The sequence below is a fragment of the Pistacia vera genome, unplaced genomic scaffold (genome assembly GCF_008641045.1).
Source record: "Pistacia vera cultivar Batoury unplaced genomic scaffold, PisVer_v2 Contig277, whole genome shotgun sequence".
Taxonomy (NCBI): domain Eukaryota; kingdom Viridiplantae; phylum Streptophyta; class Magnoliopsida; order Sapindales; family Anacardiaceae; genus Pistacia; species Pistacia vera.
Window position 1 is genome coordinate 516,791 of NW_022196087.1, and position 11,425 is coordinate 528,215.

Genomic DNA, 11,425 nt, shown 5'->3' on the forward strand with positions numbered 1-11,425 from the left:
ACTAATTAGAATCCAAACTTTGTATGCGTAGCTATAAAATTAAGGATAAAATACTAGTCTAGTTATTGTTCAAATATACTTTAAATTAAAAGGAAAATAAATTGAGGACGACCACAATGGATTATTTAAATGGGGATGTTTGAAAAGTGCTAAAACCAAGATTGCTATTGCCGTATTTTTCAAAACGTATTATTGACAATGTGTGTATTAAACCCGTATATATCTGAATCGTATTTTTTCCGTATCCAAATTTTATGACCGAATTTTTACAAACGTATTTTTCACCATTTGCCGTATCATACCCGTAAAATTCTCGTACCGTTTTTTGCCGTACCCGTATTTACTAACTAGGGTGGGGACTATTTTGACTAAGAGTGTATATGATAATAAACACCCCATGTGATGTGATCCGTCAAGTGTTTGAAATTTGGTTGTTAATAATTAACTTGTTAAAGGAGAAACCAGAATGGGGACTTGTAATTTATAACTTTGTGCTATCAATGCATGTGCATGTGCATGTGCATCTGTTATCTACCCATAATCCATTTTTCTTTTCTTCTATTCCAATTCAGTTCATTGCTGCGACAGTGATGTCTCATAAAAATTGAATTTGAATTGTATTATATATATTCATATAAGGTCACTAAAGTCTAAAGTATAATAAATCCTATATACTCTTCTCACTTTTTTTTTTTTTTTTTTGGTAACCGATGTGTCCGGACTAAATTGCGAGCACCTCAACAAATTTAGTAGTCTATTGAACACCCTACAAACCCAAGGATTAGATAAGTTATAATGTATTATAGTAGGTGGTCCCACGGTTTGAACTCAAAAACTAAGGAAGTGAACAAACTTCCTTAACCCGTTAACCCAGGGTAACCCCTTGGGGTTATGTACTCTTCACTTAAGTTTGTTTGTAATTTTTTTTATTTATTTACCAGGAGTGTCCAAGCAAGCTTATGCGCACCTTAATTAATTCTCAAGACTTTAAAACTGTCGACCTCCCTATAAGTGTCTGGGGGACTCAAACTTAGGAGCTTATGAAACGTCTTTTGCTCCTGTATACTCAAGAGCTTATATATATTATATAAGGTCACTAAAGTCTAAAGTATAATAAATCCTATATACTCTTCGCTTGTTTTTTCTTTTTTTGGTAACCGGGGTGTCTGAACTAACTTGCGAGCACCTCAACAAATTTTTGGAATTCGTTGAACACTTTACAAGCCCAAAGGATTAGGTAAGTTACAATGTTATTGTAGTAGGTGATCCCCACGGTTTGAACCTAAAAACTTAAGGAAGAGAACAAACTTCCTTAACCCGTTAACCCCCAGGGCAACCCCTTGGGGTTATGTACTCGTCACTTAATTTTGTCTGTAATTTTTTTTTTTAATTTACCAGGAGTGTCCAAGCAAGCTTGTGCACACCTTAATTAATCTCTCAGGACTTTAAAACTATCGACCTCCCTATAAGTGTCTGGGGAGACTCAAACTTAGGAGCTTATGAAACGTCTTTTGCTCCTGTATACTCAAGAGCTTATATATATTCATATAAGGTCACTAAAGTCTAAAGTATAATAAATCCCATATACTCTTCTCACTTTTTTTCTTTTTTTGGTAACCGGGGTGTCCGGGTTAGCTTGCGAGCACCTCAACAAATTTCCAGAATCCGTTGAACACTTTACAAGTCCAAAGGATTAGGTAAGTTATAATGTTATTGTAGTAGGTGATTCCACGGTTGGAACCTAAAAACTTAACGAAGAGAACAAATTTCCTTAACTCGTTAACCCCCAGGGCAACCCCTTGGGGTTATGTACTTTTCACTTAATTTTGTCTGTAATTTTTTTTTTTATTTACCAAGAGTGTCCAAACAAGCTTGTGCGCACCTTAATTAGGGGGTGTTTGTCTGAGCTTATGAAAATTAGCCTATAAGCAACAAGTGCTTATAAGCTAATTTTAGCTTATAAACATTTGAAATTTTAAGCAATTACGTGTTTGGTTAAAGTACTTAAAAGTGACTGATAAGTAGTTGACGTGTTTGGTAAAATGTGGCTTATAAGTACATTTTATTATAAAATGACTAAAAAAGGTACTACATTAAATAAGGGTATACTATGGAATTTTAAAATTAAACAAGGATAATGTGGTAATATACTTGGTCAAACTAACTTATAAGCAGAGTGCTTATAAGCAAAAAAAAAAAATAAGTACCTCCCCCCCAACTTATTTTTTTTTTTTTTTTGCTTATAAGCTCAAAAAAGTTATAAACAAACAAGTCAGCTTAATTTTAGAACTTATAAACTAGTTTGACCAACTTATAAGCTTAGACAAACACCCCCTTAATCTCTCAAGACTTTAAAACTGTCGACCTCCCTATAAGTGTTTGGGGAGACTCAAACTCATGAGCTTATAAAACGTCTTTTGCTCCTATATACTCAGGAGCTTATATATATTCATATAAGGTCACTAAAGTCTAAAGTATAATAAATCCTATATACTCTTCTCTCTTTTTTTCTTTTTTTGGTAACCGGGGTGTCTGAACTAACTTGCGAGCACCTCAACAAATTTTTGGAATTCGTTGAACACTTTACAAGCCCAAAGGATTAGGTAAGTTACAATGTTATTGTAGTAGGTGATCCTCACGGTTTGAACCTAAAAACTTAAGGAAGAGAACAAACTTCCTTAACCCGTTAACCCCCAGGGCAACCCCTTGGGGTTAGGTACTCGTCACTTAATTTTGTCTATAATTTTTTTTTTTTTATTTACCAGGAATGTCCAAGCAAGCTTGTGCACACCTTAATTAATCTCTCAGGACTTTAAAACTATCGACCTCCCTATAAGTGTTTGGAAAAACTCAAACTCAAGAGCTTATAAAACGTCTTTTGCTCTTTTACCATCAAGTCATCCAATGATGATTAAAAGAACGTTTATTTCTATGTTATTATTTTTTTTTGTGAAGTCGAGAATAACGTTTATTTTAGTTAAAAGAATAACATCTATAAATTATAAGAAATTCTAAAAATATAGGAAAGTCCATGCACAGGATACATCTTAAGATGAGCCGCTACTCTCGATCGGTCACATAGTTATTGTCTTCATCTACAGTCATACACTGAATTATAATAATTCAGGTACAAGAGCATCTGACTTGTTCCAATGAATCCAACAGAAAAGGTGATTCCTTTGAAATATAATTAGGGGCGTATCAAATGGGCCTTCTGCCCTATATCATTTCTAGACAAGGGACATGCAGTGGGATGTGTATTGTATGAAGCCTTCGTACCACACCTTTTAAGGTCAGGGTCCACATACCCAAAATTTTGGGGCCGGAGTTGGACATTGTCAAGGCAACGCCAACTGCCGTTTATGTCTACCCATTTCAAGTATTTTCTGTATCTTTCCACTATATCTTTATAATTTAGTGAGACAGATAATTGTCATGTTGCTTGTCAATGGACTTCCAACACTCAATTTAATAATAGAAAACCAAAGAAATTATATAAATAGAAAACAAAATCATAGAAAAATAGAATATTCTTCTATCTTTTATTTTACAACATACATTAGTCGATAACATTAATCTAACAATACTATTTATTCGTAAGTGTATATAATTATATTCGTGAGAACGTAGATTTAGGAGTATTATTTATTCGTAAGCTTGATCGGGCAATACCCTACTTGTGTCCATCTTCAAAGATGGATGATTAGAATATAGATTGAGGCCTAAACTAATCTAATTGTCCGTTTGCCACAATAAGAACATAATTTGTTTGAGACATAAATAAAAAAACAAATGTAAAAATTAGGTAGGTGAGTAACACCTCTCTGATAGACTCATCAGAACCCCTGGAAAAGACCTGCACTTAAATTAGGAAGGTATATATAATATAATGGCTTAATAAAGCCAGGTACTAGCAGCCATGCAGCTTGTAGACGTAGTAGTTGTGGAACAGGTAGCCGTAAATTAATTAAAATTAACAAACAATTTAGGTAAAGGCCTGCCGTTTAGCTATGACATGCAGAGCGGCTGTCGTCTATGAAAAAGTTGGACTTAACACAGTATGTCAATAGTGATAAACTCAAGCCAATCATGCTAAGCTGCCATGAGCTATCAGCCATTTGCTTGCGTGAACCCGCACTTGGATTAATATGTTTAATCTATATAGGAGTTAACGACTTTATTTTCCCATCCAAATAATGGTTTAACGATACTTTTCTATTCACAAACTTTTAAAATTCTAACGACGAATAGAGAGCAAACTGAGTTCAGGTTGTTGGGGCTCTTAAAGTGAAGAAACTGATGAGTCTTTTAGTGGTGAAAGGTTAGATTTTGGTGGTTATAATTGATTAGATTTGACTTGGAAGTGGTGATTACGTAAACCCTAATCGTTTGATTACCGGCAATTGACGGAGTCGATGGAAGTAGGGTTTGAGGGGTTTTGGTGAGTGATGATCGGGGAAGAGAATGATGGTGGTGTGGGGTCACAACGATGCCAAAATCAGAAACGGAATATAAATTTGGTAGTAAAGTGGTATTTTAAAAGTCTATGAGTGAGAAAGTGTCATTAAACCATTATTTGAGTGGGAAAAAGTCATTTACTCATCTATGTGGAGAGAAATTCTTGCATAATTACAATATAAAAAGGACGTAGAACGTCTGGCGGATGAATTCATAGAGCGGGCTGAACGTTAGAAGTCCATGCGGAAAGCCCAAATGTCTTAAATGAGCATGCCTCATTCAAACAGCCACAACTTTTGATCCGGGAAGAGTTACGGGGCCCGTAAGATACCATTGAAAAGTTTATTTCGAGCCCATCGAAATGGTAACCTACTTTAGCTGGTTGGAGGTCATTTTTGAGGTCAAAATCCACTGTATTGGCGTGTTTTGGGGTTGTTTTAGTTGTTTGCGTGTTTTTTTTCCCATTTTATTTTGGGTTTTCTTGTTTTAATTAATTTTGTTTTTGTTTCATTTTGTTATTAGGAGTCTTATTAGGGTTGGTTGTCATCCTATATAAACTTATTTTTCGTTTTGGATGTTATTCAATAAATTATCCAGTTTTTACTTCAGATTTTGCAGTTTAAGTTTCTGGATTGAGACTTATGTTATCAGTTCTAAAAGTTTAGTTGTGTGTTAGCCTTGTTTATCACACTAACTCGCTGTGTCAGTTGGTATCAGAGCAGGCAAAATTCATCTGATCTAATGGCAGGTGATGTAGTTATAAGAGGCGACGGTTCTTATGACCAAGATCAGGGAGCTGAGACCTCGCAAGGGGTGGCGTTGAGGGCTTTGGAGCAACGAATCGATCTTAGATTCTAGTGTTTGGAATGACGTTTTGAATGACACTTTGAAGAAATTGTAGATCGACTTGATGCTTTGAGCGTAGATGCCAACAGAAATAGGAATGACGAAAGGCAACATACCGAGGATGATGCCGCTCACGAACGGCCTATTGGCAAACTTGTTTTTGCAAATAGACGTAGATAGCCAATTTATGTGGAAGAGTCAAACGAAGAAGATGGTTATTATGAAGAACTTGAAAGGAACATGGGGTATGGCAGAAATCAGTATGGTGACAGAGACTCCAACGAATTCATATTAAAGGTAGATATCCCTTGCTTTAGAGGAAATTTAGATATTGAGGAATTTTTGGATTGGATGGCAGAAGTAGATAGGTTTTTTGAATATATGGAGATCCTAGAGGGGAGAAAGGTGAAACTGGTCACATGTAGGTTGAAGGGAGGAGCTTCTACATGGTGAGACAGATTATAGACAAGAAGATTTCGTGAAGGGAGAGCACCAGTTAGAACATGGTATAGAGAGAAATAGTTGTTACAAAAGGATTTTCTTCCTCCTGATTATGAACAGATCTTGTTCTAGTAGTACCAGAGATGTCATCAAGGACATAAATCTGTGCATGAATATACCGCAGAGTTTATGAGGTTGGCGGAAAGGAATGACTTGCGGAGAGACGTGACAAAGTCTGTGCAGCGGTGTTACATATGCCAAACTGCCAAGGGGTAATCCCAAAACATTGGTTTATATATGCCTTTACTAGTTCCAGAAAATATTTGGGAAGATTTATCTATGGATTTTGTGCTTGGATTGCCTCGGACACAAAGAGGCATAGATTCTGTTTTTGTTGTGGTTGACAGGTTTTCTAAGATGGCGCATTTTATTCCTTGTAGGAAGACATCAGACACAAACAGAATAGCCAAATTGTTTTTCAAAGAGGTTGTCTGTCTGCATGGAGTGCCTAAATTTATTACTTCTGATCGAGACAACAAATTCCTTGGCCATTTGTGGAGAACATTGTGGAAGAAGTGTGATTCATCTTTGAATTACAGCAGCATTGCTCATCCACAAACCAACAGCCAAACTGAAGTTGCAAACAGAACTCTCGGCAATTTGATTTGAAGTATTTGTGGCAATAAACCAAAACAGTGGGATGTAGCTTTATCACAAGATGAATTTGCCTACAACAGCGCTACTCATAGCGCCACTGGAAAGTCTCATTTTCTATTGTGTACACCAAGCCCCTGCAACATGCTTTCGACTTGATCAAACTGCCGAAAGTTCTTGGTGTTAGTGCAGTTGCAGAAATATAGCTACTTAGTGGCAAGATGTTCAAACAGAGGTGAAGCAAAAGTTAGAGCAAGCTAATACCAAGTACAAGAAAGCTGCAGACCAACATTGCAGAAAACATATTTTTGAAGTTGGTGATCGGGTTATAGTGTTTCTTTGAAAGGAAAGGTTTCCAGTAGGGACTAATAATAAGCTATAGCCTTAGAGGTATGGGCGTTACAAGATTTTGCAAAAGATCAATGACAACGCCTACATTGTGAATCTACCAGACACAATGGGAATTTCTAAGACGTTTAACGTGGTGGATATTTACCCATTTGACTATTCTAACGAACCCTTGTATCTCGATGCCTAACTTAACTCGAGGTCAAGTTTTTCTCAAGTGGAGGGGACTAACGTAGAACGTCTAGCAGATGAATTTATGGAGCGGGTTGAACGTCAAAAGTCCATGCGTAAAGCCCAAAAGTACTAAATGAGCATGCCTCATTCAAACAACCATAACTTTTGATCAGGGAAGAGTTACGGGGCCCGTAAGATACTAGTGAAAAGCTTATTTCGAGCCCGTCGACATGCCAATCCACTGGTCGTTTTTGAGGTCAAAATCCACCATTTTGGCATGTTTCGGGGCTGTTTTAGTTGTTTGCGCGTTTTTATCTTATTTTATTTCAGGTTTTCTTGTTTTAATTAATTTAGTTTTTGTTTCCTTTTGTTATTAGGAGTTTCATTAGGGTTGCTTGTCATCCTATATAAACTTATTTTTCGTTTTGGATGTCATTCAATAAATTATTCAGATTTTGCGGTTTAAGTTTCTGGATTGAGACTTGTGTTATCAATTCTAAAGGTGTAGTCTTGTGCTAGCCTTGTTTATTATGCTAACTCGCTGCGTCAAAAAAACATATGTCAACTAAGTTGTATTTATCTTTATTTATATATCTTTGTATTCACAGGATTACGTTAAATTAACTGGCACATGATGTAGAATGACAATTCTGCATATAAATCTACGTACAAACATTTTCAACAGTAAAATATGTTGTGGGCTTGGGATTTGCGATTAGGTTGCTGTTGTGAAATTTCCTCTTGAGCCAGCATTGAACATCCAAAATATGTTTCTGGGCTGAAGCCCCGAATTTCTTTTGTAGACCCAGCTTTGAGATGCGTCAAGATCTTCACGGCAGCCTTTGGACCGAGAGTGACTGTAGCTTAAAATCTGTCCCAGAATGAGAGGCCAATTAACAAATAATACTGGTACTGTATATCAATAATCAAGACAAACCATGCGACTGCAAAAGCTATTACTGCTGTGGCAAATGGACCATGGGTAGAAATTGTTAAGTTCGTTAGTTATTTCAGGGTTTGAGCATCAACGTTTATGATAAAGATCTTAACAGTTTTGAGGGGAAAATTTCGTGCAAAGTACTTAATGCAAGGTGGGTTATACCAAATTTCTGGCAGAAATCAAAGTTACTTGCCAACAGCAACTGCTATCATGTGGAACTGAAAAGACAATATAAATCAAATGCCATTGGTTATCATTATCATCTCTCATAGTAATAGTTATATAATGAGAAAAATATGTAAAATGGTCAATATTATCACTGGGCAAAAAGCACACTGAATCCAAACAATGAGTATTTTCTATTGCAAGCTCCTTGTTGAGAGTTTTGATTTACGCATTTGTTGAGAAGCAGCTGAGTTAGATAATATATCTGATGTGATGTGAATCATGTGATACATGCTATTTCGTAGAAGCTGATAGTGTCCACGGACTCTCTGTCCTTGTTAATGTTGAGTGAGTATCAGGGAAAGAAAGTGATGGTATCATGTGAGACGAAACAACGAAGAAGTTTCTTGTATTTTGGAACCTTCTACTTTCAGTCTTGTGAAAGCTTCGAAGAGCTAACGTCTACTCGATCGAGGAACGGGACACCTGCAACATTTTAGGAACAAACCAACATAGAATTCAGAAAAGTTTGGCATCCTTCATCAAGCCATTAGTTTAGCTTATTGTTCACTTGACCAGTCATGCTGGAGCTACCACTATTCTAAATCATTTCGGGCTCAAGTAAAACAAATATATGTCATGAATTTGAATGGTTTTGTTTGCACAGTAGTTCGATTTTCAAATTCACCCTTGATTCGAAGGAGGAAAAACCATAGTCATTTCACAAAATTGGATGAGCTGATATCTCCAAACTCTCTGAGTACAAAAAGGGGCGTGCTAAATTGAAATCACATGCAAGGAGATGTTATTGTCAAGGCATCTTCTACGAAGCCAACAAGAGAGAAGTGTATTAATTGTACCTGATCAAATAAGTGAAATGAACAAGATTGATGATTTCACAGGCTTAATAATTAAAACAATTTAATCTGAAATTAATTCATGACCCTTTTTAGAGAATCTAGTTAAATTTGCATCATGTAATTGGTTATTTAATTAGCTTAGTAGTATTCTAAAGAGTAAACGACTTTTTCCCACCTAAGGTTTGCCTTAATGACACTTTTTCATCCAAAAATTTCAAAATATCACTTTCCCACCCAAAGTTTATATTTTGTTAATACTCAAAATACACTTTATTTTCTTAGCCGACGTTCAACGAGTTACTATAAGTCGAAGTGAGAGGAGTTTTGTAAAGAAGAGATCCGAGGTTGGTGATGACGGAGAGAATTTTTACCTCTAAAATCAGTTTTGGATAGTAGCAGAATATTAACTTTAAGTGAAAAAAAGATATTTTAAAACTTTTTAGATGGGAAAGTGTGATTAAGGCAAACCTTTGGTGGGAAAAAGTCGTTTACTCTATTCTAAAATGTAACACCGAGTGTTACCGATAGTATGTTGTATATATATGTAATTAAACTGGTAAAATTTATAACTCTCCTATATATAATTATATTACAAGATGCATGCAATAAATACGGTAATTAGAGTGCAATTACACACAAAAAAATCCGTATCCCATAATAGAATATTAATGGCTTTACACTAACGTATAACAAGGGTTGTTGCTTGGACTGTTTTATGTTTTTGATGTGACATGATATATATAAATATATCAGAACAAAAACAAATGTGCAGTTAATTAGACCCACACAATGCGAGTACGTGGTCATATTGGCTCAAAAAATTGAAGGGAACGAAATGTGTATCAGACAATATCTATCCGATGGCTGCATTTCATTTGTCTGATTGGAATGAGAGAATCTGCGAGGAAAGTTCCTCTCTCACAACTCAATTTCTCATAATGCACATGACCGTTAGTAAGACGGTAGTCCAAAATATTTCTCTATATAAAGAGCAGTGGTAGTAATGTGGATATGCATACAAAGCAGAACTTAATAAAGAAGAAGCAGATCTAGTGCAAGTTAAGGAAAAAAGAAGAAAGAATTGAGGATGAGGATGGAAATAGAGGAAGTAAGCAGCTATGAGGCATTGCCACTTCTCTCACTGAATCATGTGTCTCTCATGTGTAGATCAGTGTGGGATTCAGTGCGGTTCTATGAAGATGTATTGGGCTTTGTTCTCATCAAACGCCCTTCTTCTTTCAATTTTAATGGAGCTTGGTTCGCTTTCCAATCTCTTATCTCTGCTTGTTATATTATCTTACATAACTTCATGCATATTAATTGATCAATCTGTTTTCTTTAATGCAGGTTGTACAACTATGGTATTGGGATACACTTGATCGAGAACCCGTCAATTGATGACTTCGACACCATCAATGAACCACGACCGATTAATCCTAAGGATAACCACATATCCTTCCAAGTAAGATGCAAATTCAGTTTTTGAAACTTAAATAGCATACTTGTTTATTAAAACTAGAGTTAAATTTGAATTTGAATTTGGAACAGTGCACGGATGTTGGGCTGGTGAAGAGGAGGCTGGAAGAAATGGGAATGAGATATGTGACAGCAGTGGTAGAAGACGATGGGGTGAAGGTTGATCAAGTGTTCTTCCATGACCCAGATGGGTACATGGTGGAGTTATGCAACTGTGAGAACATTCCAATTCTGCCACTGTCTTCCTGCTCATTCAAGCCCAGAATGGGGAGTTTCAAGAGACAAGCACCAAACAACTGTGGATTTATGGAGAATGTGATGATGGAGAGCCTCAGCATGGACATGATGAACTTCTCATTTTGAGGTTGCAAGATGTGACCCATTTCATTTTGTTTAAATTAAAAGTATATGTTATTTTGAAATGTGAATTTGTATGTTATGTTGCCAATGCAATTGTACTAAAGATCTTGTAAGGTCTTGTACATTGGTTTGATGCAGAGTCTGTCTATGGTACTTTGCAATAAATTGTGAAAATGAGTTGACTTGTATGGTCTATCCTATCTTCTTCTCTACTGTAATTTATATGCCTTTCAATCAACAAACTAAATATATATGTATAAAAATAAGTAATATATATACCTATATCTATTGATAAGTGTTATCTGACAAGTAACAAGGCTTGGGGCCTTCCGCAGGGCACATTATATCAAGGGTCAGTTTATGCATATCTCAATTAATCCTCAAGGGTTTTGGAATTATCAGTTGAGTAAGAGTTTTAGTGCTTATCCGTATAAACAATCTAGGAGACTCGAACTCAAGATCTCTTGAGTAATACACCTAAGACCACTCAATCATCCAGAGATAGTTTGGATCGATTTACTTTAATAAAATGATATATATCGCAACTACTGACTAACTAAATATGGTTTCAACTTATAATTAATCATTCTAAATTAATGACCATATGGGACTGGGATATGATCAATAAATCAAATAAAGAAGCACCCTTAATCAATGATGTTACTAATTATACATGCAGCTTAACTTAAACAATGTATACCGT

The 11,425-nt window shown here is 35.8% G+C and overlaps 1 protein-coding gene across 1 annotated transcript; it reads left to right on the top strand.

The window, feature by feature from the left end:
* The first annotated feature begins 9,886 nt into the window (after window positions 1-9,886).
* On the top strand, window positions 9,887-10,793 carry LOC116133958. Its single transcript, XM_031419619.1, has 3 exons — window positions 9,887-10,143; window positions 10,234-10,348; window positions 10,435-10,793. The coding sequence occupies exons 1-3, from the start codon at window positions 9,974-9,976 to the stop codon at window positions 10,723-10,725; spliced, it is 576 nt and encodes a 191-aa protein (XP_031275479.1). The 5' UTR covers window positions 9,887-9,973; the 3' UTR covers window positions 10,726-10,793.
* Window positions 10,794-11,425: the final 632 nt, after the last annotated feature.

Bases quoted from the DNA above. Each gene is read 5' to 3' on its own strand.
- LOC116133958 (XM_031419619.1), top strand. From the start codon at position 9,974: ATGAGGATGGAAATAGAGGAAGTAAGCAGCTATGAGGCATTGCCACTT. The intron at 10,144-10,233 runs GTTCGCTTTCCA...TCTTTAATGCAG, and splicing joins TTCAATTTTAATGGAGCTTG to GTTGTACAACTATGGTATTG. The intron at 10,349-10,434 runs GTAAGATGCAAA...AATTTGGAACAG, and splicing joins ATAACCACATATCCTTCCAA to TGCACGGATGTTGGGCTGGT.